The sequence below is a fragment of the Strongylocentrotus purpuratus genome, unplaced genomic scaffold, assembly GCF_000002235.5.
Source record: "Strongylocentrotus purpuratus isolate Spur 01 unplaced genomic scaffold, Spur_5.0 spur5_scaffold_15, whole genome shotgun sequence".
NCBI lineage: Eukaryota > Metazoa > Echinodermata > Echinoidea > Camarodonta > Strongylocentrotidae > Strongylocentrotus > Strongylocentrotus purpuratus.
This window is the reverse complement of record NW_022145600.1, coordinates 35955217-35983168: the sequence shown is the minus strand read 5'-3', so window position 1 is coordinate 35983168 and position 27952 is coordinate 35955217. Positions and strand designations below refer to the sequence as shown.

The following is a 27952-nucleotide window of genomic DNA, read 5'->3' as shown; positions in this document are numbered from 1 at the left end:
ATCAGGGGCGGATCCAGCCGGCGGCAGGAGGGGGGGGGGGCCCAATTCAAAATGAGAAACAATTGAGCGCCGACTCAGCCGGCCGGTGAATAAGCGGGGGGGGGGGGTAAGAGCACATTTTTGTTTGTGTATGAGGGGGGGGTCCAGTTTTTCATGCAAAATTCAGCGCCGACTCAGCCGGCCGGTGAATAAGGGGGGGGGTGGGAGTGTTAAGAGCACATATACAAGCAAAAAATAAATATTGTTTTGTCGGGGGGCCGCTTTTGTTTTTTGTTTTAAAAAGGCTCCATTTATGTTATTATCCTATTTTTTACCGTTTTGGGGGCTAGGGAGGGGGCGGGCCGGAAAAATCGCTACGTGGATCCGCCCCTGATCCGGATAGTTATCTCCGGACAGCTACACTGCAGGACAATCGAATATACCAAGGACAAATATCACAGGACGATCACTTCCTGTATAAATATAATTATTAAAAATATAGTCACTTTTCTTCAGAAGGTATAAACAGGAGTAGACATAATATTTGTTCAAGTACGGATATTGTCCGGATGGTATTTCGAACGAGAAACTTGTCCTGACACGGGTGTTAATGTCTGATGGTCGAGTTTGACTTGCGCAATATAAAACAAAACAATGTTTTCTACAATAATTATGTCCCACAAATCAATTATGATAGACCTTTGCTATACTTCAAATAGCTAAACTACATTTTGTACATTTGTACTGATATGATAAACTAGAAGAAACGACTATTATTTGCCAAATGTAAAGCTAGAAAAAGGCTTTTCTATTCGTAATCAAAGAGCATATTATCAACACGTTATATAACAATATGAAAATATAATCATGCACTTCATATTTATTTAAAAAATGTATATATGCTAACAGCAAAAAACTAAACGTTAGAACAAAATTATACGGCTCATCTTTATAGACTAATGTCTGCTTTAAAACTGCCTTCTCTATGTCTAACAACGTGAATGGAGCATCACAAAACGTTTCGTGCAGGCACACATCGTTTTGGACGTCCATTCGGTCTCTTTTTATAAATGATTTCGGTCTAAATGAAGGCTTTCTTGTAGTAGTCAGACCCTGTTTGATATAATTACTCAAAGAGCGGTAAATTGGTTTATGCTATTAATTATAACACATTATGATGTATAATCGTTTAAACGCGGAAGTAATGTAGTTCCTTAATCAGTCATCCGTCCAAGATAGAGCATGGCCTCTGAATATTGATAACAATGATACTTAATGATATAAAAAAAAAAATGCTAGTTGACAATAGATATTTCAAAAAATACATGTATATAATGCAACTTGTAAATGAGTTATATCAATGGCAATATATAACCAAACTTGATTATGTACGATTTATATGACAACATGATACTTATTACTTATTTTGTACAGTTATGATTCTATATCAACGCAATTATGAAGAGTACAGTGGATTCCATTCATGCTAAGTTTGTAACCCACCTATTTAGTTAGTTTTGAATAAATTATAAAGAGACAAAATAATATAGAAAAAATGCAATATTACTGTTCGTTGTTTTTCTTTCGGTCTCTAAGTTCCCGTTTTATTAAGGTAAATAGTGTATCCGAGAGATAGAGAGAGAGATAGAGAAATAGAGAGAGAAAGAGAGAGAGAGAGAGAGAGAGAGAGAGAGAGAGAGATTGAGAGAAAGAGAAAGAAAGAGAGTTTTGGGAGGTCAAGAGGGGATAAGGAAGCGATAGCAAAAAATAACGTTCAAAATGAGAAGGAGAGGGAGAAACTGTGACAAAAAATGACAAGGAGAATTTGAGTGTGTGTGCGAGGATAAAGATATATCATGAATGAAAATCGGGAGACGAATTTGACCCAAAAAAGGAAATGAAGCGATCACCTAACAATTAAGTAACAAGCAATGGATGACGATTGGGACGTGATTACGTGCATGTTGAATACATTTAAAAAGTGTTGAATGCCACTGGCTCATCCAGAATTCAGATACATAGGAAGTTCCCCGTACCAGAGGCTCACCATCAGGGTATGGAGGTCTGGTGGAATACAAACCCCAGAGCTACTTTTTGTAATTCGAGGCCACAAGTGCTGCAAGTTAAACTTTTTTCTTTCAAATAATTAAAATGATGTGTTTCATAATCAAAACAACTTAGTTCCAAAAAATATATATTTTAAGACTGTGTATGGGCCATATCGGGACTATCACCCCTTTGGAATACCAACCCCAGAAAACTATACTCTATCTGCCCCAAGGAAAATTGAACTGTTGGTTTTGTTAAGATTACTCGTCTTTTATAATGCTGATTTTTATATCTTATACATTTTAAATCACAACAATTTTTGACAGCCGAAGCACATAATAAGAAATAACCCATCATACTTTCTTTCTTTTTCTTGCAATTGTCATTTCCATTTCAAGACAATGATTATCTATTCACGTTGATTACAACAATGGAGAACGGAGCAAGACAATGAAGAATTAAATCCAGGGTGATTATATGCACGCTGCTTGATTAAATTCATACTGTTAAAATCGATTTTTCGAACAAATACGATGTGGGGGTATCTCGGGTCTTTAATTGGCAAACCTGTTTATATTTCAGTGTTTGTCTGAGTAATTATCCGCGCTCGCCTGTAGTGATATTCAATGTGCATCATCCGATTGCCCACCCCCAAACAGAATGTTCTGGTTATGATTGAGCTATACAAATACTGATCGCGTGTGTCTGTTTGGAAAAGTGATCTATTAGGTACACACGAAAGGGCGCTTAATTGGTCATGTACACACTCAATCGAGGACGTTATTGCTCTCATGAAAATGAATAATTATACGACGGCCTCAATAATATCACGTGATCCAAAATAATGAAGCAATAAAGTGTCTCTCGTGTATCGAGGGATAATTGATACGAATTGAGAATATTCATATTAGGAATATTAATTACTCAGACATAGATGGGCCCTTTGACAAGATCCTCTGTAAAAGGGGGCTGAAAGATGGCTACTATCCATTTTCAGGAGCGTCGCTTTGGGGTCGATACTCAAAAACAAATATGTCTCGGTATTCATTAATGTTAAAAATGTTTCCGTTTGTCCTCGGTCGCTGATTTAATTTTTTTTTAGGACGAATTAATTGAGCTCCTGAATTAAGTGTGTGCATGATATTGCTGTGCAGTTTGGATGAAAATGAACTCTAGGAATTGCTATCTACTCTATCAGATTGAAACCGTATTAGAATAATTGACGAATAATTAGACTAATGATGGGCAATTTTACAAAGGAGCTAATTACACGATCTATTTGAAAATGCAGTAGTGGTGCATATAATGGATTGGTTTTTACCAATTATGACTTCCAAGTGCGTATAGTGTGTCCCACCAGAAGGGACACTGATGTGTCTGGTGTTGGGGGGGGGGCATTGAAATTAGGAAGAGGATGACAGTGCGAGAGAACAGGGCCATAGAGTTAGGGTAGGGTTATGGAAGAGTTTTCGTCATCTTCTTCTCAAGTTCCCCCCCCCTTCTCTCTCTCTATGTATCGCTCTCTATCGCTCTTTCTCCATCACTATCTCTCTCTATCACTCTTTCTCCATCACTATATCTCTATCACTCTCTCTCTCTCTATCACTCTCTCTCCATCACTATATCTCTATCACTCTTTCTCCATCACTATCGCTCTCTATCACTCTTTCTCCATCACTATCTCTCTCTCTCTCTCTCTCTCCATCACTATCTCTCTCTATCACTCTTTCTCCATCACTATCGCTCTCTATCACTCTTTCTCCATCACTATCTCTCTCTCTCTCTCTCTCTATCACTCTTTCTCCATCACTATCTCTCTCTCTCTCTCTCTCTCTATCACTCTTTCTCCATCACTATCGCTCTCTATCACTCTTTCTCCATCACTCTCTCTCCCTATCACTCTTTCTCCATCACTATATCTCCCTATCACTCTTTCTCCATCACTATATCTCTATCACTCTTTCTCAATCACTATCGCTCTCTATCGCTCTTTCTCCATCACTATCTCTCTCTCTCTCTCTATCACTCTTTCTCCATCACTATCGCTCTCTATCACTCTTTCTCCATCACTCTCTCTCCCTATCACTCTTTCTCTATCACTATCTCTCCCTATCACTCTTTCTCCATCGCTATCTCTCCCTATCACTCTTTCTCCATCACTCTCTCTCCCTATCACTCTTTCTCCATCACTCTCTCTCCCTATCACTCTTTCTCCATCACTATCTCTCCCTATCACTCTTTATCCATCACTCTCTCTCCCTATCACTCTTTCTCCATCACTATCTCTCCCTATCACTCTTTCTCCATCACTATCGCTCTCTATCACTCTTTCTCCATCACTCTCTCTCCCTATCACTCTTTCTCCATCACTATATCTCCCTATCACTCTTTCTCCATCACTATCGCTCCCTATCACTCTTTCTCCATCACTCTCTCTCCCTATCACTCTTTCTCCATCACTATCTCTCCCTATCACTCTTTCTCCATCACTATCGCTCTCTATCACTCTTTCTCCATCACTCTCTCTCTCTATCACTCTTTCTCCATCACTATCTCTCCCTATCACTCTTTCTCCATCACTCTCTCTCCCTATCACTCTTTCTCCATCACTATCTCTCTCTATCACTCTTTCTCCATCACTATCTCTCTCTATCACTCTTTCTCCATCACTATCTCTCTCTATCACTCTTTCTCCATCACTATCTCTCTCTATCACTCTTTCTCCATCACTATCGCTCTCTATCACTCTTTCTCCATCACTATCTCTCTCTATCACTCTTTCTCCATCACTATCGCTCTCTATCACTCTTTCTCCATCACTATCTCTCTCTCTCTCTCTCTCTCCATCACTATCTCTCCCTATCACTCTTTCTCCATCACTATCGCTCCCTATCACTCTTTCTCCATCACTCTCTCTCCCTATCACTCTTTCTCCATCACTATCTCTCTCTATCACTCTTTCTCTATCACTATCTCTCTCTATCACTCTTTCTCCATCACTTTCTCTCTCTATCACTCTTTCTCTATCACTATCTCTCCCTATCACTCTTTCTCCATCACTATCTCTCCCTATCACTCTTTCTCCATCACTATCTCTCCCTATCACTCTTTATCCATCACTATCTCTCTCTATCACTCTTTCTCTATCACTATCGCTCTCTATCACTCTTTCTCCATCACTCTCTCTCCCTATCACTCTTTCTCCATCACTATCTCTCTCTATCACTCTTTCTCCATCACTCTCTCTCCCTATCACTCTTTCTCCATCACTATCTCTCTCTATCACTCTTTCTCTATCACTCTTTCTCCATCACTCTCTCTCCCTATCACTCTTTCTCCATCACTATCTCTCTCTATCACTCTTTCTCCATCACTATCTCTCTCTATCACTCTTTCTCTATCACTATCTCTCTCTATCACTCTTTCTCTATCACTCTTTCTCCACCACTCTCTCTCCCTATCACTCTTTCTCCATCACTATCTCTCTCTATCACTCTTTCTCCATCACTATCTCTCTCTATCACTCTTTCTCTATCACTCTTTCTCCATCACTCTCTCTCCCTATCACTCTTTCTCCATCACTCTCTCTCTCTATCACTCTTTCTCCATCACTCTCTCTCCCTATCACTCTTTCTCCATCACTATCTCTCTCTATCACTCTTTCTCTATCACTATCTCTCTCTATCACTCTTTCTCCATCACTTTCTCTCTCTATCACTCTTTCTCTATCACTATCTCTCCCTATCACTCTTTCTCCATCACTATCTCTCCCTATCACTCTTTCTCCATCACTATCTCTCCCTATCACTCTTTATCCATCACTATCTCTCTCTATCACTCTTTCTCTATCACTATCGCTCTCTATCACTCTTTCTCCATCACTCTCTCTCCCTATCACTCTTTCTCTATCACTATCTCTCTCTATCACTCTTTCTCCATCACTCTCTCTCCCTATCACTCTTTCTCCATCACTATCTCTCCCTATCACTCTTTCTCCATCACTATCGCTCTCTATCACTCTTTCTCCATCACTCTCGCTCCCTATCACTCTTTCTCCATCACTATATCTCCCTATCACTCTTTCTCCATCACTATATCTCCCTATCACTCTTTCTCCATCACTATCTCTCCCTATCACTCTTTCTCCATCACTATCTCTCCCTATCACTCTTTATCCATCACTATCTCTCTCTATCACTCTTTCTCTATCACTATCGCTCTCTATCACTCTTTCTCCATCACTCTCTCTCCCTATCACTCTTTCTCCATCACTATATCTCCCTATCACTCTTTCTCCATCACTATCGCTCCCTATCACTCTTTCTCCATCACTCTCTCTCCCTATCACTCTTTCTCCATCACTATCTCTCCCTATCACTCTTTCTCCATCACTATCTCTCCCTATCACTCTTTATCCATCACTATCTCTCTCTATCACTCTTTCTCCATCACTATCGCTCTCTATCACTCTTTCTCTATCACTATCTCTCTCTATCACTCTTTCTCCATCACTATCTCTCTCTCTATCACTCTTTCTCCATCACTATCTCTCTCTATCACTCTTTCTCCATCACTATCTCTCTCTATCACTCTTTCTCCATCACTATCTCTCTCTATCACTCTTTCTCCATCACTATCTCTCTCTCTCTCTCTCTCTCCATCACTATCTCTCTCTCTCTCTCTCTCTCCATCACTATCTCTCTCTCTCTCGCTCTCTATCACTCTTTCTCCATCACTATCTCTCTCTCTCTCTCTCTCTCTATCACTCTTTGTCCATCACTATATCTCTCTATATCTCTTTCTCCATCACTATCTCTCTCTATCACTCTTTCTCCATCACTATCTCTCTCTCTCTCTCTCTCTATCACTCTTTGTCCATCACTATATCTCTCTATATCTCTTTCTCCATCACTATCTCTCTCTCCATCACTCTTTCTCCATCATCATCTCTCCCTCTCTTTCTCATCTTTATTGTTCAACTATCATTCCCCGAGTCTCTTGAGGAGTGACCTATACACATGTCTTACACAGACACTTAATTCTTCTCATCTCAACAGACACTAGCCTATAATCTAGGCGGAGTGCCGAGATTTTTCCTTTGCTGCTAGACTAACCTTAAGCAGAACGTCTGATACGGTGAGACTACGAACCGTGAGCCGCGCACCGCCTATAGTCACTGGTCTAGCTTTAGTCGTTGTTTTTTTATTATCGACCTTGAATCCGTGGCAGTTTTTCGTACGAAAACTGGCACGGATTCAAGGTCGATAATAAAAAAAAACAACGACTAAAGCTAGACCAGTGATTATAGGCGGTGAGCCGCTTCGCGACTCACGGTTCGTAGTCTCGCCGTATCAGACGTTCTGCTTAGGGTTAGTCTAGCAGCAAAGAAAAAAGCTCGGCACTCCGCCTAGATTATAGGCTAAACAGACACCAATATAATCAAATCAGTCAAGAATATTAAAGGTAAAGACCAGTATTGGTAACGCCCCAATTTCAAAAAATGAAATGGAAGCTCTCATTACCAATCATGTGAAAGAATATGTTTTGACTAATACATGATGATAAAAAATTTGCCGGGAAACCGCCTACTAATTCATATATTTGGTAAATTTATTTCTCTCATGGTCGTGTGAGAGAGATAGGGTAGTCCCATATACATCTTTCTGTGTATAGTGCTTGTAACTTTACGAAGAATGGGCCAAATTTCTTATCATTTTGATGATTCCAGAACCTTGCAGATGCTAGATGCTAGATGATCAACCTTTTCTGATCGATTCCACAACGTTTCTTTCACAATGCAATCGCATGACCATTACTGGTCTTTACCTTTAATACCATATCTTCATATACTTGATATCTATGTATGTAAATAAGCAGTCATTGCATACAATATGATTTAAAGAATTTGGTTTCATGATCACACCTTTGGTTATTGTACATGGAATTATCTTACAGATTTCAGCATTGGATCGTATCTAATAATCTAACAGTTAATTAAACAGAAAATTAATATGATTCATCTTCACACATACGAAAAAGAAAAAGCCCCCTTCCCACCTCGAGTCACATTGTCAAAATTTAAAGGTCAAACAATCACCTTTCTCTCAGTGTATAAAACTACTTTTAAAAAGCAAAAACTGATATCACTTTACATAAACGTAACAAAGACAAATTTTCTCAATATGATCCTTGAACTTGGTTCTATATATAATTTGGAAGGTCCTCTAAAACAAAACAAAAATGATAAAATACATCACCATGACACCCAGCAGGGTTGCCTTTTTAAGGACATATCAAAGTCCTATTGGTGGAAATTGTCACATCTACATGTATTTAACAATTCTATTAAGACAAAAACATAAACTTGAATGTGAAATTTTAAAAAAATTGAAAAAGAGTTGAACATAATACAAAATATTTTCAGGAAAATGCTGATATAAAAGTGCAATAATGGATCATTGAAATATGAATACATGTATGGAAATAATAATGATGCTTACTTTAATTGTTAATTGTTAATTTCACATAAATAATACAAAATTGTTTAAGCCATCCAAAATTGTTAAACTTGATTAGATGATTAGAAATATCTTTGAAATAGCTTTATGATAACAGTTTATAAATTCAAATAATTATGATCATTATTGCTATTGTTATTATTATTAATATTATTATGATTATAATTATTATTATCTCTTAATGAATTGGTTGAACATGTGGATAGAGTTTGGTACGAAGGATTGGCGGAAGCGTGCTCGGTTTGTGCGTGGGACGTTTAATCAAATTCCAGAACGGTTGAAAGAATACTGGGTGTTGAGAGGGTGACTTTGATCTTTCATGATTTTGTTTGTTTTGGACATGAGTCTCTGTTCGAACAAACAATTTATATCAGTCAAAGGCACACTCCCCCTCCTCTCGTCTTTCCCGACTCTCTCGTTCGATCTCCTCTCACAAAATCTGACTCTTAGAGGAGAATAACCACAAAAACTATCGAAAAAGTAGGAGACAAAATGCTGATGGTGGTCGCCAGCTGAGCGGCGCCCTATATCAATTTAATAATACATATCTATATGGCATAAAAATATATCGAGAAAAACCTTTGTACCTAAATGTTTATATAAAAATTTTGATTTTAAAATCTTCCATCTGCTTTGCTTCTATCACTGAGTGAGTGAACATTCATTTCAGATTCTGGATGACATGCGGCCCCATAGTCTGAGTCTGCTTATACCACCGTCTGGTTTCATGGTCAATCGGATATGAGTGACAGGTCCGATGTTGGTCAATGCATCCTTTCTGTAGTGATGTCTCTTGTGGGCAGAAAGCTAGAAGAAATCAATCAGAAGACATCGATTCAAAACATATCTTAAAGAGAAGGTTGAGTTCTGGGAAGAGGTGAAAAATAATTTGTGAGCGCTATCATTCTTATTATGCAAGTGTCGAAGAGCATCAGATAAGACATGTTCCCTGAAAAGCATGGCTCTTCAAATGCCTTCATATTCTAAATATGTCTTGTAACATCGTAAAAATCCAGGGTGGGATTTTTACGCCACGTCTTGGTGTAGTCCCATATACACATTTCTGCGTACAGTGTTTGTAACTTTACCAAGACTTGGCCAAATTTCTTATCATTTTGATGATTCCAGAACCTTGCAATACACACAAATTCTTATATGCTAGATGATCAACCTTTTCTGGTCGATTCCACACCGTTTCTTTCACAATGCAATCGCATGACCAGAACTCAACTTCATCTTTAATGTACTCTCCAGTTGAAGCTACAATTAACGTAAGATGGGGGCAGGACCAAGAGACAAAGTCTATCTTTTTTGGCAAAGCAACTAAGTATGGAAAATACACAGAGCGCACAACCTACAAAGGGACAAACATGTATCAACACTAAGATTTAGACAAATCTTGAATATTTTTTTTTCTTCTTTTTTTTCCCTTCAAAGTCAACCTTCATAAAGCAGTGTCCTGTGATATCACATTTATAAAATCAATGATCATGTTTTGAATTTCAAGATGAAAAGCTTTATATAGTGGAAACAATTGTTTGATACAGATTAAAATTATTAAAGGGCTAAATAACTAACAGTGAACCACATTTTAAACAAAATAAACTCTCATTAAAACAAAGTAATATTCCTTGTTCCTCTTCTTTGTAGTCTCTTGTGTTTAGCCAGGCAAGTTCACTTCTTTGGTCCGAGGAGTTTGCTGTGACAAGGTTCCCCTCTAACTAACATTATTAATAATTGTAAAACCACAAAACTACACACACATGAAATGTTCTTGACTTTTGTAAGTGGCTAACATTCACGAAAGATTCATGCCCTTGATAACTGAATCAAAAAACTGACTGAATTCTGGGGCTTTCATTGTATTTCTTTCCATGACAATCACCATTGTTTATTATTTAAGAAAGTATCATGCCCTTAATAACTCAACCACAACAAAATTGAATACAAAATTTAAAAAATCAAAACTGGGGTTTCATGGAAAAAAAATTCTATGAAAATCCCTTTAATTTGCCATTCAAGAGAGTTTCATGTGACAAATCTCTCTGGTTTTACAGTTATGCGACAGAACCATCAGCAAAACGAGCAAGCTTACCTTGGCAGGTGGTAGAATGGCTCTCCAGTCGAAGGAATCAAAATCACCGTGAGGTCTGTCTGGCCTAGCAGTCTGACCATACTTCTCCTCTTGCTCTGTCAGGACACATCCTGTTCAAACAATACGGATGGTATAGAACTCTCAAATCTGGGCCATATCTTATAAACATTTCTAATTGATTCAGATCAACTGTAACTTGATATCAATCACAGTTCTGTACTAAAGAATTTCCTTTTTTCTGTCTATTAAATAAGTAATAATTCATCAAATGTAAATATTTTTTTGTCATAAAATCACTAGAGACAGACTTTTTACCTAAGTTCTGTCTTGTCTCCAAATACTTTCATTAAAGTACATGTTTAAATGTTTCCTTCTTGTTATTCTAATGTTACATATTGATATTATTGTGTTACTTTCATATTTCTGTTTGCATTCATATATTTTAATGAAAGTATTAAATCAAGTAAACTGAACTTAACTGGAAAAAATGAGACGAGAGTCAATATACAGCTTGTGAATGGTTGGAGGAATTCAATCTGGATCAATAGCACATTATTATAAGACAGGTACCTGCTGTAGGTTAGCAAGTAGGTATCCAGAGCTATATAAAGCCCCACTGTTCTACATGTAGCTACTTGCTCCCTCTATATAGAAACAATGCCTAATCAGTGACCATTGGTCCCCCATGATCCTCTTCTTCTTATGTTAATTGAGAGCTGAGTTAATGAGATAGCCACCTGTCATTGACCACGCTGTGTGGTCTAATCCCTCCCAGCCAAACTAGTACAGTTGACCTTTAAAATGCTTTGTACGTTTATATATTAGAAATTTAAGAGGGCCATATTTCCAAGTTTCGTTTTTAGGCAAAAGAGGATACATCATTATGTGAAAAACTGAGTAAACGTAATCATTTTGCTCTTGAAATGCAACTTACCTTCAACTGTACAGGAATCTGGGTAATTCCCTTTAAAATGATTTGTATCCACTTCAATCTGTAATAGACAATATTGAGAATATTAAAAACATTGACACAAATCAAATAATCACAAACTCTGATTGGGCATGTTTACTTTTGTAACGTGATAGTAAGGACAAATACATTTATATAGAATTGCATGATTAATTATTATTGCACATACACTATGTAAATAAAACCAATTTTGCCCAGATTTAACTACTTTAAAGCCCTTCTGCACTAGTTTGGCGAGGGGGAATTAGACCTTCAAGGTCACTGACAGGTGGTTATCTCATCAAATCAGCTCTCAATTAACATAAGAAAAAGAGGATCATGGGGGACCAACAGGCACCGATTAGGCATTGTTTGCTATCTAGAGGGCGCAAGTAGCTATAAGTAGTGCAGTGGGTCTTTAACAGTCCTTGTCTTTTTAACCAAAGGTTCAAAATGCAGCTATATACGAGCTGGCTAGCTAGCCAGATTTAAAATAGGTCAGGTCATGCCAGCCTGGCATTGTAGCCTGTCTCTGAACAGAGCAAGCACACCTGCACATTAACACAAAGGGACCTATTCTACTAATGAATTAATTAATTAATCCATCTCTAGTGCACAGATCACATTTAATAAAAGAAGATTTAGTCCCAACTTATTTTGTTGAACAGCGGTCCAAATAGAGTAATACTGCAATATGCTTTCCATTCCTCTGTACAGGACAACACTGTACAGAATCACAGTATGTCCACAGGTCCATAAGTATTGGACATGTGTATGTGTTAATCTATTCCTTTATTTAGTATAGCGAAAAATAAAAACCTGTATTGTTAGTAATGTAATGCTTGGAAAAAAAATTGTGAGAGTGATTACAAAGAATGGAAATCCAACAGAGAGCTTGTTCAAAAACAAAGGTCGACACATGAGATGCTAAAACCAAGGCTGATGAAGAAACCCAGGAGCTACCTGGGAGCTACCTGTCAAACTCAAGTGCCAATTTTCAGACTTTTTGAGATAATCTTGGTAAAAGTCATGATCAAAGATGGATATTGTCGAAGTGACAAGTTCATGGGATGTCATTAACTCTTTGTGCGTTTGCCCGTAAACCCCTTGTGCGTTGCATTAATTTGCAGCGTGTATGAATAGTACATAGTGTGACTTGTGCACAAATGCGATCAAAACGCAGGGCCAACGGTGCACTGGTGTGAAAAGAACGCATAAAGAGTTAAGCAGACAGTATGATAATAGACTTACCCTCTCTATAATGCCCTTTGTACCAAGGCGAAACACGGCCCAATCTCTGCTTGTGAATTCCAACACACCATCACTACCCATCTCAAGGATTGCTGGTCTGTCACGCTGAATCAAAAGCATATAACAAGGTGACACAAAGACTCCTCATTATTATCTTCCACTTTACACATAGTCCCATATGCATGCTTGCACAACTATTCACAATGTTAGACTACATTAAAAAAAACAAATGGGAGAGGGGCACGTACAACAAGGACAGATAATAGAAAAGGCTCAATTCATTGAGAATGGAGCAATACCAATATGAGGCTTCTTCCTCTGGAGTTGATCAATAATCATCATGGTTGTGTGCTTTGTTATTTCTCTCCTTATCCCACAGTGTATCACTTTGTTGTTAAGCTGTCTCCCCCTCACATTCATACATTATTTTCATAAAAAGCTAAGGGATTTCACTGCCTGAAGAAAATATACTTTGTTAATTATGTAAGGTTCAATTCCTTGCATGTGTTAATATGAAATATTCTTCCCTCCTTGCGAAAAAGTTTACTCCTTTAATAGTTAGGTATCATATATTTTTTTTTCTTTTTCTCGGGGGGAAGGGGGGGGGGGTTCATGTCTCCCAAAAATATATGAATTACTGTGGGGTATTTTAAATTGAATACGCAGTTTAAAGGTAGATCAAGACAGTTAGGCTCATTCTGTGTCTTTAGCTTCCATACCTGTCTAGCTGTCTCCCATCCGTCAGCCATTGTCACAGATCTTTCCTTGGTGATTAAGTTCTTAGGGAAGCAGAACTTGGCATCACTGAATCCGACGCACACTCCACCATTCTCTACTGCTACCAGATCAATCAACTGAACAAAGAAAGTGATCAAAAACAAAAACAAATCAGTCACAGTGCTGCCCATCAATTTGCATCTCATTAACACCTTTTTTTTCTTCTTCAAAGCTGGACTTCTAGCGGCATGTGCGCTTGCTTTGATCAAAATGACAAAACAATGCATCTAAATTGCATCCATATTTTCAGGATTCATGAGTCAGAACTTCCCACATAAACTAATTACCGGTAGTAATTCAAAATGTTTGTATGAAGAAAAATGAAATATGATGTCTGTTTTATCAAGTTATCGCATTATTTTTTAAATCAAACCATCCGAAAACTAGGTGTCTAATTTCTCTGACAGAACTCCATGCAAGATGCATTATTCATGAAACTTGATTTCCCTATTCATGAATGTGTACGATCCCATATTTGGAGAAAATTTTGACGATTGACTTCTTTCGAGCAGCAAATTGTGTGCAGTAATACCAAATACACGATCTGCAAATATTCTTCTGCATCATCAGCCATTCAGAGATTGTGCAAGCCGTGAAGCGTTTAGCTTACACACATCGCAACATCATTACATACATTAATTTCAATTGGTGGGACAATGTTGTGGTATTTTACGTCCAGTTGAATTTCCATGTCTTTTCTGCTTTCTAATTTCAATTTACCATTGAAAACTTGAAAGGTAAAATGATGATTTTAGAATACTCACAGAATTCTGATCAATTTCTGACCAGTTTGGTTTGGCATCACCGTAGACCCTCAGTCTTCCTATTCCACCATCTGAGCAATAGAATAACAATTTCATACAGTTTTTATTTCATATTTAAAACCCATTTGTCCCAAGCACCATATGCGAGGAAATAATCAAACGTCCCTTGAAATGGTTTGGCCATGTTCTACGCATGCCGCATCACCGCCTACCATACCAAGCATTCCAAAATGACTTTAATGCATGCAGACCTCGGGATGCCCTCCTACGAGATGGAAGGACCAGGTTCAATACGATGTGGGACTATCCACACAAGAGGCAGAGCAACGAGCCCAGGACAGATCAGACTGGAGCATGATTTCTCATAGGGGAGCAAGGAGACACACCGTCCTATGCACCTAATTAAGTCAAGTAAGTCAGTAACTGTATAAAACTGATTACACTGATTTAGTTTTAGTAAATCTGAGGTAGGTCAATTAACATAACGAAACACTTCTTTATTTGACAATTATGGTCTTGACAGGGCGCATAATCGCATTGTATCGTGTACTGTAGGTCAAAACCTAAGAGATATTTTGGAGTTTTTTTCAGGTTCCAATCTGGTTACGTGTATGGACAAAATATTACAAAAGTTCTAGTCCATGATTTTCTCTCTAACTCCCAGCACTAGTTTATAGTCCCTGATTTACAGGATCTTGTCAACAAATTGATAGAATAAGGCCATCATTAATGGATAGAAACAACAACAAATTTGTCAAAACAATGGATTTTAATCACAACCTAGCTGAATGTTTACCTGGAAACATATTGAGTCTGATATGGGTCCATCTTTTCTCGCTGTCGATGCTGAAATAGTTGTTACAGGTTTCCTCAGTACCAGACCTTAGGGGCTTCATTGGAATTATCTCCTCCCAAGACTGCAACAAAACAAAACAAAAGACATAAGCCATATACATCTGAGACTGAAATTACCATCAGTATCTATTCCACTTCTTGAAATACCAACTTCCCCCCTTACTGGATGTACACATAATACATGCACTATCTTTACTCTCTGCAGTTCACTCCGACAAATATTACGAAAGTAGGTACAAAACTTAATCACAATGGCTTTTAATTAATTTCCTGGCTATTAAGTGTTAAAATAATATCCTACAAAAACTAATACAGATATTATACTCAAAGTAAAGAGATAATAGGCTGTCCACTAACACCTGATGATTCAAATATTTCTCCTGAATTTGGAAGCACATTGACACAGGATTTATGCTGGGTCTTCATTATGGAATACTCTCCCTCAATGGATTAAGAATGGCAGCTCTGCTACAGTGTTAAAAAACAATCTTAAGAAATATATGTTTAATTTAGCTTATAATTGATTACCATAACCTTTCATGTCTGTACCTTTCCTATTGCACTCTGTATAAATGTATCATGTATGTATTTCATCTTTTACACAAGCTGCACCTTGAGCATTTGACTGTCAAGTGGATTTGGCGCCTTATAAATCTTATGTAATATTATTATTATTATTCATAATGTAGAGGGTGACTAATGCTCATTTAAATATTTTGAAATATCTGACCTCTGTTTGCAATTTCTTCATTTCCTCAAACTGTTCTTCAGTTGCTTTGGACCCCATAGCACTAGATCGATCTGGGAATTCCACATCTGTGAGAGAATCAAAACAGATTTGCAGTATTTTAGAATGTTTGACTACTTTCAATTTACATTAACTTAAAGTTTATAAAACCTACTTAAAAATAGATGATTGAGCACCTTCTAACAGACCAAGGGTACGTATATGATACATGTATTCATGTACGGTGTAATGCTTTTCTACAGTGGGTGTTCTTTATTGATTCAAGGATCACAAAGATATAATGATTAAGCTTGCACGGTTTTTCAACCACATATTTGTTGCATCTTCTAAAAACAGTACTGCAGATTATTGTATAGATAACACATACCGGTAATCATTTTAAAAACATGGCTATGACGAGTAGATTTATTCAAACATATTTAAAAAGTAGTGATATTTTATCAGAAGAACATGCAGTCACCTGTTATGATAGATTAGCTGTTTGGCAGCCAGTTATGGTGAGATGTTTTGGAGTGTTGTAAGACACATACATGTACTCTAGCCATAATTGCTCTGCAGTCGATTTTGTACACTGTACACTGTCTACAATATGAATTCTCGCTACTGCATAGACATAGCAAAATACATTCCCATAAAAACCATAATGCATTGCGCCTCCAATACCTCTGCGTTTTTGCAGACACACCAACTCCGGTGATTCTAAAACACATATTCTGCTATACTACGACATGCTATAATTCATTGTCTGCAAATTCTTGATCTTGCTCGATAGTGACAAATTTGGAAAAATACAAAATTAATAAGCATACTCTTTTAGTAAAAACTAATACACCAGCATTGGCAAACTCTGTGAAAAAACTTGGCATGCTGCAACACAATTGGCTTTTTTTCCCCAGACAGTAATTTTTAAGAATTTCCTGTATTAGATATACAGCAAGGTCACATATTTGAATATACCAAAGGTTTATATTCTTAACAAATTTACATCGATAGAGATGTAGGCAAAGCTACATTTTCTCATTCTTAGTCCTATTGACAGAAGTGTGAGTCAAATACAGTGTGGCCCGTTTTGACCGAAAGCTCACGTTACTGCAAAATCCTGGCAAATTCGCTTGTAAAATTAGAGCCGCACTTACAATGGCTTGTTTTCAGCTATATATGCGGTAGGGAGAATTGTAACCCTACACTCACCGCTATACCCAACCATTGACCTAAATCCAACCTCAAACCCAGTGCTATATTACGTACTGTAATTACACGGTGCAAACCTGTATATCAGAGCAAGTGTTGCTGAAACAAATGTCCGATCACCATTTTGGAAATCAAATTTAAAGGTAAAGACCAGTATTGGAAATGCCCCAATTTCAAAAAATGAAATGGAAGCTCTTATCACCAATCATGTGAAAGAATATGTTTTGAATAATACATGATGATAAAAAATTTGCCGGGAAACCACCTACTAATTGATATATTTGGTAAATTAGTTTATCAATTGGGATGTGAGAGATAAAAACGCATGTGTCGCGCACGTGTGTGTAGTTCCATATACATCTTTCTGTGTACAGTGCTTGTAACTTTATGAAGACTGGGCCAAATTTCATATCATTTTGATGATTCCAGAGCCTTGCAGTGCATCTATGCTAGATGATCAACCTTTTCTGATCGATTTCACAACGTTTCTTTCACAATGCAATCGCATGACCATAACTGGTCTTTATCTTTAAAATGAAATTAAAGGTTTTACCTGGTGTCAAACAAGCAGCCTGGATGGACAGTCTGGGTGTATAGTTTCCTGTGAAGTGTCTGGTGTTAGCATCGACACCACGGATGACACCTGGTATACCAAGTTTGATGATGCACCAGTCGTGACCCGGGATGCGTTTTCGTCTCGTTTCCCATCCATCCATCTTCTTACCGAAGTCAGTGAATTCACCTTCCCACCAAACAGGCTCATCCTCCTTCAAGCAACGTTATCAAAGGAAAAAGTTCATTAATTCACTGGAAAGATTCTTGAAATTATATGTAAGGCATAAGAAATATAATTTTTTTGGAGGTATCGTGGTATAGTGGATACATCACCGGACTGTGTGGATCACATGGTTCGTGGTTCAAATCCTGCTGCGACACTAATTTCTTTTGGCAAGACATTAATCTACATTTGCCACACGACACCCAGGTGAGATAAATGGGTACCCATTAGGAAGAAATTCCTTGAATGCTTTAGCGCCTTTTCATGGTAGCTTAGCTAAAACCAGGGTAATAGGATGATTGCAGGGCCCTCAAGGAGAACAGTATGAATACTGATGAGACTATCCTGGATAAACAAGAGATTTTATTATTATTATCATTATTAATATTATTATTAAAAACATAGATCTTATATTAAAAAAAAAAAAACTATCTTTAATCAGATTTAAACTACATGTAAATGTCATACAGGGAAAATCTTTTTTTAAATTATGACAACAAAACCACCCCCCCCCCCCCCATGAGGGCATGACTCCACAGCAGCAACATACATGTTACCATCTTTCATTTTCGACAAGTTGGACCTGTGTGGGGCTTACTGCTAGCCTTTCCATGAAAGTCTGAACGCAGCATAAACACATTCAAATCTGATGACTGAAAAACAATGATAGAAGAAACTTTGCCCACCTTAAGAAGATTTTCTGCGACAGCAAACCAGTCATCTGTGGCGAAAAGAACCTCTCCACCAACCTAAAAAAAAAGAAGAGAAATGCTGTAACGAAAATGACTTTACAATGTCCCTCTTGATTTTGCCTTTTTCTTGTCTTGTCTTCTTTATTAGTCATGAAATACATTTAATGTTAAAGGTAAAGACCAGTATTGGAAACGCCCCAATTTCAAAAAATGAAATGAAAGCTCCAGTCATGTGAAAGAATACGTTTTGACTAATACATGATGATAAAAAATTTGCCGGGAAACCGCACGTGTGCGTATAGTCCCATATACATCTTTCTGTGTACAGTGCTTGTAACTTTACGAAGACTGGGCCAAATTTATTATCATTTTGAGGATTCCAGAACCTTGCAGTACACACCAATACTTATATGCTAGATGATCAACCTTTTCTGATCGATTCCACAACGTTTCTTTCACAATGCAATCGCATGACCATAACTGGTCTTTACCTTTAAGATCACTGACAACTCTTTTTATTTTTACCACCTTCTTTTATTTACATTTTTTTTTTTACTCATTATCGCTCTAGAGTAAGGTCTTCTCATCATTATAGGGGAGAAAATACTGTATAAACCGCACTTTTTTGCCGCCGAAAAAAATTCAAAGTCGGGGGTGCGGTTACTACACGGTACACCAAATACACAAGGGCGGTTTATACAACGTTAATTACGGTAAGTAGAGAAGATGGGAGTAGATAAACCTACCTTGCGAGAGACGAGGTCCGTCAGATTGACAAAGCTGGGTAAATTTGCCATTTCCTTGATCCACAGCAACGCTGCAACAACCTTATTGCTATAGGCCTAGTATCATGGAAAAGGTCATAGGGAAAAAGAATAATAACAATTATTAGGACCATTTGAGTTAGACCTGACATTGTGAGCTCCTATTGTAGTAGACAGAAATTATCGTCCGGTCATTCTTTAAAAAAACTGACATTAGTCAACCTTCCCCATAGCAGACAGTACCCCTCCAACATTAAAGGGAGAATTTTTAATCCATTAATTTTGTTATTGGGGGGTCAGGGAGGAGGGGGGGGGGGCAGGCCCGTCGGGCCCCCCTCGTGGATCCGCGCCTGTTTGAAGACGTAAAGAGTGAAAAAACTTGTTGCATATCTCATTCATCTTGGTCCTGCCAAACCAACCTATTCCTTCCACACACTACCCTGTTATCTGTATCCGTACGACGTACTTCAGTCTATGTATAGACCCTAGGGGAGCCAGATGTCATCTCAGTGGAACCACCGTTGATATCAGAGACTGTAGAGATTGTAGTACCCAACTATCCATTCATTATTGGCTCATTTACACAGCCAAAACACCATTTTGAAAAATTGTCAATTTTTTGTACAACTAGTCTACAACAAGACCTAGATTCTACAATGAACTAGAGACGAAAGAGTCAATAAAATCAACTCAAATCATTACTGTAGCTAGGGTAGTCATTAGTCATTACTCAGACATTAGTACTTCTCAACAATACAGGCTTTTAGTTTTAGTTTTAAAGCTTAAAGTTAAACTTGAGTTCTGGTAAAAAAGAAAATGAATTCTCACAGAATCAAACAAAACTTACACTGAATGTTCAAGATTACAAATAAATGTCATGTGCCAAACAATTTTTGAAAGAAAATGTATACTGACTGAGTAATGAGCATAGAAATATAAGGAAATCAAGGTAAGCTAGCCCCGACACCATTTGTGTTGTCCCATATACATACATCTTTCTGTGTACAGTACTTGTTACTTTACCAAGACTGGGCCAAATTTATTATGATTTTGATGACTCCAGAACCTTGCAGTGCACACCAATACTTACATGCTACATGATCAACTTTTCTGATCCATTCCACACCTTTTCTTTCACAATGCAATCGCATTACCAGAACTCACCTTTATCTTTAACATTTTCACCCCCAAAAAATGACATTGTCATTCATTCTTATTTCAAGTCATGGACCACTGGGGCTTGTTCCTAGAAATCAACGACAAGACAGTCATAACTTTATCCACCAACTACGGAGATGTCTCTGATCTTCGTAAACCGTTTCACGAAGAGCTTACTAGCTAGTATCTCGTGAGATCGATACTATCGGCGAGAAGAGGAGCCACGACTTAGCCCTAGTTACAATACCACCGGATTATTAAAACAGTAATATTAGGGAAAACGCAATTATTTAAATGAATTAGTAATAAAAAAGATTGAAAATGATACCAAGAAATAAGAGATGCAATATACTTTAAAATTTGTGTAGATTACAATAGAAGTACTTGTGAAATATAATTGTGAGTATTTCATTACATGACCGGTGAATCAGTTTTGTTCTTGAGATGGGCACCCCCCAGATATTTTTATTTGATAGTTTATAAAAATACACCAATATATTTTTCTTAGAAAAATACGATGTAATGAAATTTGTGTCCAATGTTTTAAGTGTCAGTTGAATAATCAAATGACCAAACTTCAACATTCCAAACGTTAAAAAAACATGTTTTAAACTATTCATTTTACACATTTAAAGATAGAATTTATCTCAAAGGCATTATGGGTATTAAAAGTAAAGAATACACTTCCAACTATGGCTTGCGTGTCGTGGCAGATTACCAATCCCTTTGAGGATTTTACAATATGTAAAGAAACATGTATAATCAGTTTATAAAAGTGGGAAAAACCTAAAATATAAACATGGCATAGACTATTTTCAAAAGATTTTCTAATGTAAAGAAATGATAACTTCCTGTTTAAGTGAATGTGAAGAAAGATCATAGCTTGAGGATTTATTGTCCTTTCTTGCTAGCCATAGTCTACCCAATAAATGACATATGATGGCGCTGCCCATCGACTGAATAGTTATGACACAGATACGACGGTGTTGAAGGCGTCATAACTCCTAGACTTATAGTCAGGAAGTTGTCCTTGATGTTAGCAAAGAGGGCTTCGTGAAACACGGAGCGGACAAGTTGCTCACTACTACGGATTTAATCAAGAAGTTAGACTTAGAGTCTATGACGGTTTCTACGAACGGGCCCCTGGCCCTAGATCTAGATCTACCAGGGACTTGGGAGACATTGTGTTTCAAAATTCAAGTAGATCTAGATGATTCTGAATCTATGGTTAATAGAAAGTCTAGGCCTACTGCTAGTAATTACCTAGATCTAATGCTACAATCGTTTACTAGCCAGGTCCTAGCCTAACAGTTTAAAGGCTTAGCTCACTCCAGCAAAGCATAGAGTCAATGCTAAAGCGTATTGACCTTTAGCACTGCATACATGCTGTAAGGCAGGGACCTAGAAGTCTATACACACATATACACACCACACAATATCGCATAGACTGTACACGATCATGTCGATGCAGCTGTAAGCAAAGTTTGACACTAGACTTACAATTTGATTTTTTTAATTATTTTTTTTAACATCAGTAAGTTAAACAAAATATATTTTACTGCTATTTAGGTGTCATCAATTGTCACTAAAGTACCGATTTCGAGTGAAATCAGTTGAGTTTTGTACAGTGGTGTTTGAAATGTTGAGAATCAAAAGCACAGCTTTTACTACACAGCCAGGATAGTGATGCTCCTATGTGTGGAATACGACATGAATCTGCCGGAGAGTCGCGGCCGTGGCGTATATCCCACTCAGTATATCCCTCTATTTTGACTCCAGTTTTCTGGTCAGCCAATAAACAGCCTAGTAATTACGTTGCTAATCTTACCTTCTAAGCTGTTGGTGGTATAAAAAAAATTGTTTTTAATCTGCACCCCGCTGGCACTCCAGCAAAGCTAAGCATAGAGAGTCAATGCTAATGCGCTAGATGTGTTGGTTGGCCGTTATGTTGGCATACCAAGATGTTACTAACCGTATTAAAAGCTTGGAAATCCACCGGGTCGAGCTGTAAAGAGTTGGTCGGGTTATCCCACAGAGATATCTCTATGGGTTATCCACACTGATCTCGTAGAGATCAGTGGTTATCCAGGGTCGGGCTGAGCTGAGAAAATGGGGAGGGGAAAAAAGAAAGGGAAAGGGAAAGAAAAGGAAAAAAAGAAATGAAAAGAAAGGAAAAAAAGGAAAAGAAAGGAAAAGAAAGGAAAGAAAAGAGAACAAAGAAAGAGAAAAAAGAAAAAGAGAGAGAGGAGAGGAAAGGAAAAGACAGAAAAGAAAGAAGAGGAAAAAAAGAAGAAAAAAAAAAGAGAAAGGGGAAACAAAAGAAATGGGAGTAAATTAAAGAGAGAGGGGAGTTGTTGGGTGAAGTCGTCTCGTCGAGGGCGCAAGAAAGACACGGGTAAATAATGCTGCTGTGTCGGGTCAGCTGTGTCGGTATTCTTGCTCGATCCTCGTGTACTAGAAGTTTGAAGTGGTCGGCCGACAAGTTTTTCCCCCTACGAACTGCGACATTTTAACCGCTGTGACGACTTCGAGAGTGACTACAACTACAACACTTGTATTTTCTCGAAGTTTCACTTTTCTATCATTATCAGTTAAAGAAATCAGATGTTTAAAATTTTAGGAGGAAATTCAAACAAGGATTTGGAGTCAACAACGGTACGACGAATCGTCTCCCTTTCTCTATATGATGAAACACCAAATATTCCGCGCTTTGCGCGGGAGGGGGAAAACTTCATTTAGCTTAGACGAGTCGAGAACGGTACAACGAATCGTCTTCTTCTTTCTATAATAATTAAATGAAACGTGTAAGCTTTCGCGCTGTGCGCGGGAGAGGGAGAAACTGAATTCAGACAAGAATTAAGAGTCGAGCACGGTTCAACGAATCGTCTACTTTCTCTAATAATTTAAGGAAACTTCAAAGCTTCCGCGCTTCGCGCGGGAGGGGGAGAACTGAATTCAGACAAGGATTAACAGTCGAAAACAGAAAAATAAATCGTCATCTTTTCCTAATAAGCGGACCTTTTTTTTTCTTTTTTTTTGGTCTCGAAATTTGAAAATTTGACATTTTGCTCCGTTGGGGGGGGGGGGGGGGGGGGGGGGGGGGGTAAGGTCAGCTTTTTTAGGTCAGCCATGTGAATTTTTTTTAATTTTTTTAATTTAAAAAAAAAAATCCAAAGGGGGGGGGGGTTTAGGGAGGTTAAGGGGGGGGGTTTACACACAAAAAAATACCAAAAGGGGGGTTTAACACCCCAAACCCCCCCCCCCCCCGTGTACGCGCCTGAATATAACCTCATATGGAGACGTTGTATCATCCGCTCAATCTGACTTGCGTGCATAGAACAAATAAGCATTTTTCCATGAAAAAGTGAAGTTTTCTAAAATGTGCGTTTCTTTCCAGCATTGGGGCGCCCGGAAGTCACTCGGGTAACATTTCATAAAATATAATATAAAAAGACCATATGCAAATTTTCTGTACTTTTGTCGGAAAAAATACATTTATCCAGCACAATGTCGTCTCTTTTTGCGTTGGAGAAGAGCAAATAGCGAGTTTCAATCATACTTTGGCCGCTCTCGCAAGCTCTCACTCGTTTCACTGTGGTCAAGAGACTTTGGGGCAAGCGGTTAATGAAAATACTAATTGTTAGCTTTCTTCTGGTATCAAACTTGTTTTGATTGATTGTATAATTTTGTCGGAATAAAGGAAACAAAAAGGCTCGACCAATAACTTATCAACGTCTTAATTGACCTGTTGACCTTGAATTCCCTGATGCAAGCGCACTAATGACGTCATCTTCGCTAAAACGGTGTCTTTTATCGTAAAATGCGACACTTTCACAATGTTTATACATCTTTTTTTAATTATTAGTAAGATATAACATATTTTTTCTGATATCACTGAAGTTTTGGGTTTTATTTAATGAGTAATTTTAAAATAAGAGCCATTTTACTGTTTTAATTTACTGGATCGTACCATTAAAGTCGCAGGGTAGAAAGATGCATTTTCCAACCACGCCAAATTTAATTTACGTTCCGACATTCTGTTAAATGGGTTCGTGTTGTTAAGAATCCACTGCTTTCTGCTCCAACAATTAAACGTCCACATGCGGAGTCGTTTATCAACTAAATTATTCAAATTTATGGATGCTTCCTAGCTTCCCAGGTGTTTGTGTTGCTGTTGAAGCATTTCATTCACCTGCTATCATTCTTTGTACTCCAATTGCCAGAACGCAAATTTCATTTTGGTTTGATAGTTTCATCGGAGTCGTTTATTAACTATATGTATTCAAATTTATGAATGCTTCCTCCCCAGGTGTTTGTGGTGTTTATGCATTTCATTCACCTGTTATTATTCTTTGTACTCCAATTGTTAGAATACAAAATGCATTTGGGTTTTATAGTTTCATGCAATAAGTAAGTCAATAAAAGAGTATGTTCTGCACAAAAAAAAACAATGTGTGTCCCTATTCTACAATGTAAGGTGTCCCCTCATTTTGTAATAGTTAATTTACCCATTTACATAATGGAACTACCTGCCCGATGAAGCCAGTGGCCTGTGACCCCTGAGCACTCAACACCGTGTGGGAGTCAGTTCGTGGTCAAATTCTTTTATGAGACAAATACAAGCAAACGTTTCCATATGAGTTGCCAATTGATTATAGTCCGGCTATTTTACAACTCGGCTGCAGGGTTTTATGAATATAAGTCATGGGACCCGTTTAGCAAAGCCTTTTTCAATAACAAATGACAAAAATCTGTGACAAATCTGCTGATAACAAATCAGAAGCAAGGAGTTTCACTATAGCTTATTTCAAAAACTGTCATTTGTCACTGATTTTTTTTTAATGGGGCCACGGTATCCAAAATATAATTAGGCCTGAGTGTTTTTCCCTCTATCCTCTCATCTCCTTTCGTCTCCGCGTTCTCTCCCTCTCTCTCTCTCTCTCTCTCTAAATTATATCTCTAAGTGTATTATTCATCCATCATCATCTTTCTCGATTCATTACAAATCATCCACATATCTAATAATTAGAATCTAACAACAATAATTATGATATAACTGGCCAAAAAATATTTAAATTGAACGTAATAATAATGTGGCTTTCATCATAAGCCTACTTGTATTTTGATTGATGGGTGTATTGGATCCTATATATTCACTTGTCTCTTTCCCGGCTCTCTTTCCTGCTCTCTCTCTCTCTCTCTCTCTCTTTCTCTCTCTCTATCTCTCCCTCTCTCTTTCTCTCTCTCTTTTGCATATTTCACATCAATCTTTATCCCTCTTGCTATCTCACTTCATTATAATACGTTCACCTTTTGCATAACTTTATTAAAAGTTCATCGTATCGATCAATTAAAACAATTTCTTAAAAATGTATACTTGTATTAATCATATGGAAAACTTTTAGCCCTAAACGCGCATAAAAGAATACAGCACTAAACAACCGCTTTAACGAAGAGAGCGCGCTCAAGTGCACTCTTGCGTGAAAGTACACTGATCGGACTAGTTCAATGCGACAAAGCAGGGGTGCGAGCGCTTGCTCTCGTTGACTACTTACTAACACTAACAAACTAGAATTAGAAATGAAACTCACCTATAGTTAAATAAATGCAAAATTACGGTAGACTACACCAGCAGAGGCTTGCCTTTACACCGTAGACGAAATCGAACTCATTCCCTTTGCCAATGATTATACTGACTTCCCTCTAGTTGGAGTGCAATGACCCATTCGGGTGCGCATGTATAGACATGATGCGCGTAATGCGGTCTCCGAGATTTTGAGCGCAACGCACACACTCTGTACGCACTGTACTGCGTTAAATACACACACTGATGACCTCTACAGCGATTGCACGGAAGCTATAACTGTGCATTGTTTGTACGGTACGGGCGCACTCGTTGTGAGTAGCTATAGCGCTACACTATCCCAGTCACCTTGGTTTACTATGAAAAGCTACCTTTTATTTGTTGGAAAATTGCCACCGTTTCCCCTCCACAAATGAAAACAATCGTTATACCAACGTAAAGGTGGGATGTCAAGGTTTCTGAATCCGTCCGAAGATTTTTTATACGTCACTCGTGTAAGATTTGCCGACTGGTTGACTGAGCGAAACCCGACAAAAAAGGGGAAAAACAGTGCAATCTCCATAGGCAGGCTGAAAAAGTCAAAACTTTTAGGGGAAAAGTGCAACCGTTTCCCCTGAAAGAATAATCCCAAATTTAGTATCATTTTTAAGACGACATTTCAAATTATAAGAAACCGTCCGAAGATTTTTTTTTTTAAATTCCATTTTCTCGTAATACCAGCAATTATATCAAAACATGGCTTTTTTGGTGTACGTTCCCCGTGCTTAACAGGATAAGCGACGAGGCGCAGAGCAGATGCGCGTAAGTTTTCCATATGATAAAAAGGAGTTAAACTTAAGTCTATTTTTTCAGAGATAACACAAAATTGAAAAAACGGACAAAAAGGGAATTTTCAGGCAGCATCAATAATTAATGGACCGTGGATTTTGACACCCAAATTTCATATAAAAAGCGCCCTGATAATATATCTCAATAAATGAATTGACTGACAAGATCGGACCGCTTTGCAATTTGGTCATTTTTGTCACATTGACCATTATATTACGCGATTTCTGTAACAAGCTCGCAATTTCAGGGAGCATGTATTTGTTATGGGGAACAGGCACATATAGCCACGGGGGGGGGGGGGGCACGTGCCCCCCAATATTTCCAAGATCGGTTGAACTCTTTTAGACCCCTCCTCAGGACGTCGATCGATTACATGTATGTGCCCCCCCCCCCCCCCAACAAAAACAAAAAAAAACATCAAACTTTGGCTACGGGCCTGATGGGGAAAATTTCATATACTGATCTTTGGTAAAAAAATTGTGCTGATTAAAAACAAACGTTTGCCTTACCGACCTCCCCGACCTCCCCTCCCCCCCCCCCCCTCGAAAATTGCCATTTGTATCATCATTCAATGTCCATGAAAAAAAAAATCAATTAGAACTAATGCCTTGACACCACATGGAGGAATAGGTGCTGATTCCAGAAAAAGTCCACCCCACTTAGTAAATTTACACAATTTTCAAGAATCCCGTCATTTTGACCCAAATTGACAATTAGCATGATTTCTGCAACAAACTAGTGTAGCGAGGATTTCGATTGTATTTAATCAATCATAATTTTTCAGATCCTTGTCATGGCACAGCAAACATTACGCACTACTAGTACAATGTTACACCACGGCCATCCTACTTCTTTTATTATCCTTCTACATTGTCTCTATTATCCTATTGAATTTCAATCCTTCCATTACTTCTACTATGCTATTCTATTTGTTTTATGCTGCCTCTCCCAGCCCATCCGACCTCTAATTAC

At 37.9% G+C, this 27952-nt stretch overlaps 1 protein-coding gene across 1 annotated transcript; it reads right to left on the bottom strand.

Moving 5' to 3' along the window:
* Nucleotides 1–7863: 7863 nt before the first annotated feature.
* LOC576479 (allantoicase) lies at nt 7864–22479 on the bottom strand. Its single transcript, XM_030986343.1, has 12 exons — nt 22397–22479; nt 19393–19488; nt 18641–18703; nt 17730–17943; nt 15968–16053; nt 15179–15299; nt 14383–14453; nt 13561–13695; nt 12842–12946; nt 11576–11633; nt 10642–10751; nt 7864–9353 (listed from the first exon to the last, which is right to left on the bottom strand). Exons 2-12 carry the CDS (start codon nt 19441–19443, stop codon nt 9213–9215), a joined length of 1155 nt encoding a protein of 384 aa, XP_030842203.1. The 5' UTR covers nt 19444–19488; nt 22397–22479; the 3' UTR covers nt 7864–9212.
* Between the last annotated feature and the right edge of the window lie 5473 nt (nt 22480–27952).

Excerpts from the sequence above, each read along its gene's own strand:
- LOC576479 (XM_030986343.1), bottom strand. The coding sequence starts at position 19,443 with ATGGCAAATTTACCCAGCTTTGTCAATCTGACGGACCTCGTCTCTCGC. Across the intron at positions 10,752-11,575 it reads AGATTCCTGTACAGTTGAAG|GATGTGTCCTGACAGAGCAA; the intron begins GTAAGTTGCATT and ends TTGTTTGAACAG. Across the intron at positions 9,354-10,641 it reads CCATTCTACCACCTGCCAAG|CTTTCTGCCCACAAGAGACA; the intron begins GTAAGCTTGCTC and ends GATTTCTTCTAG.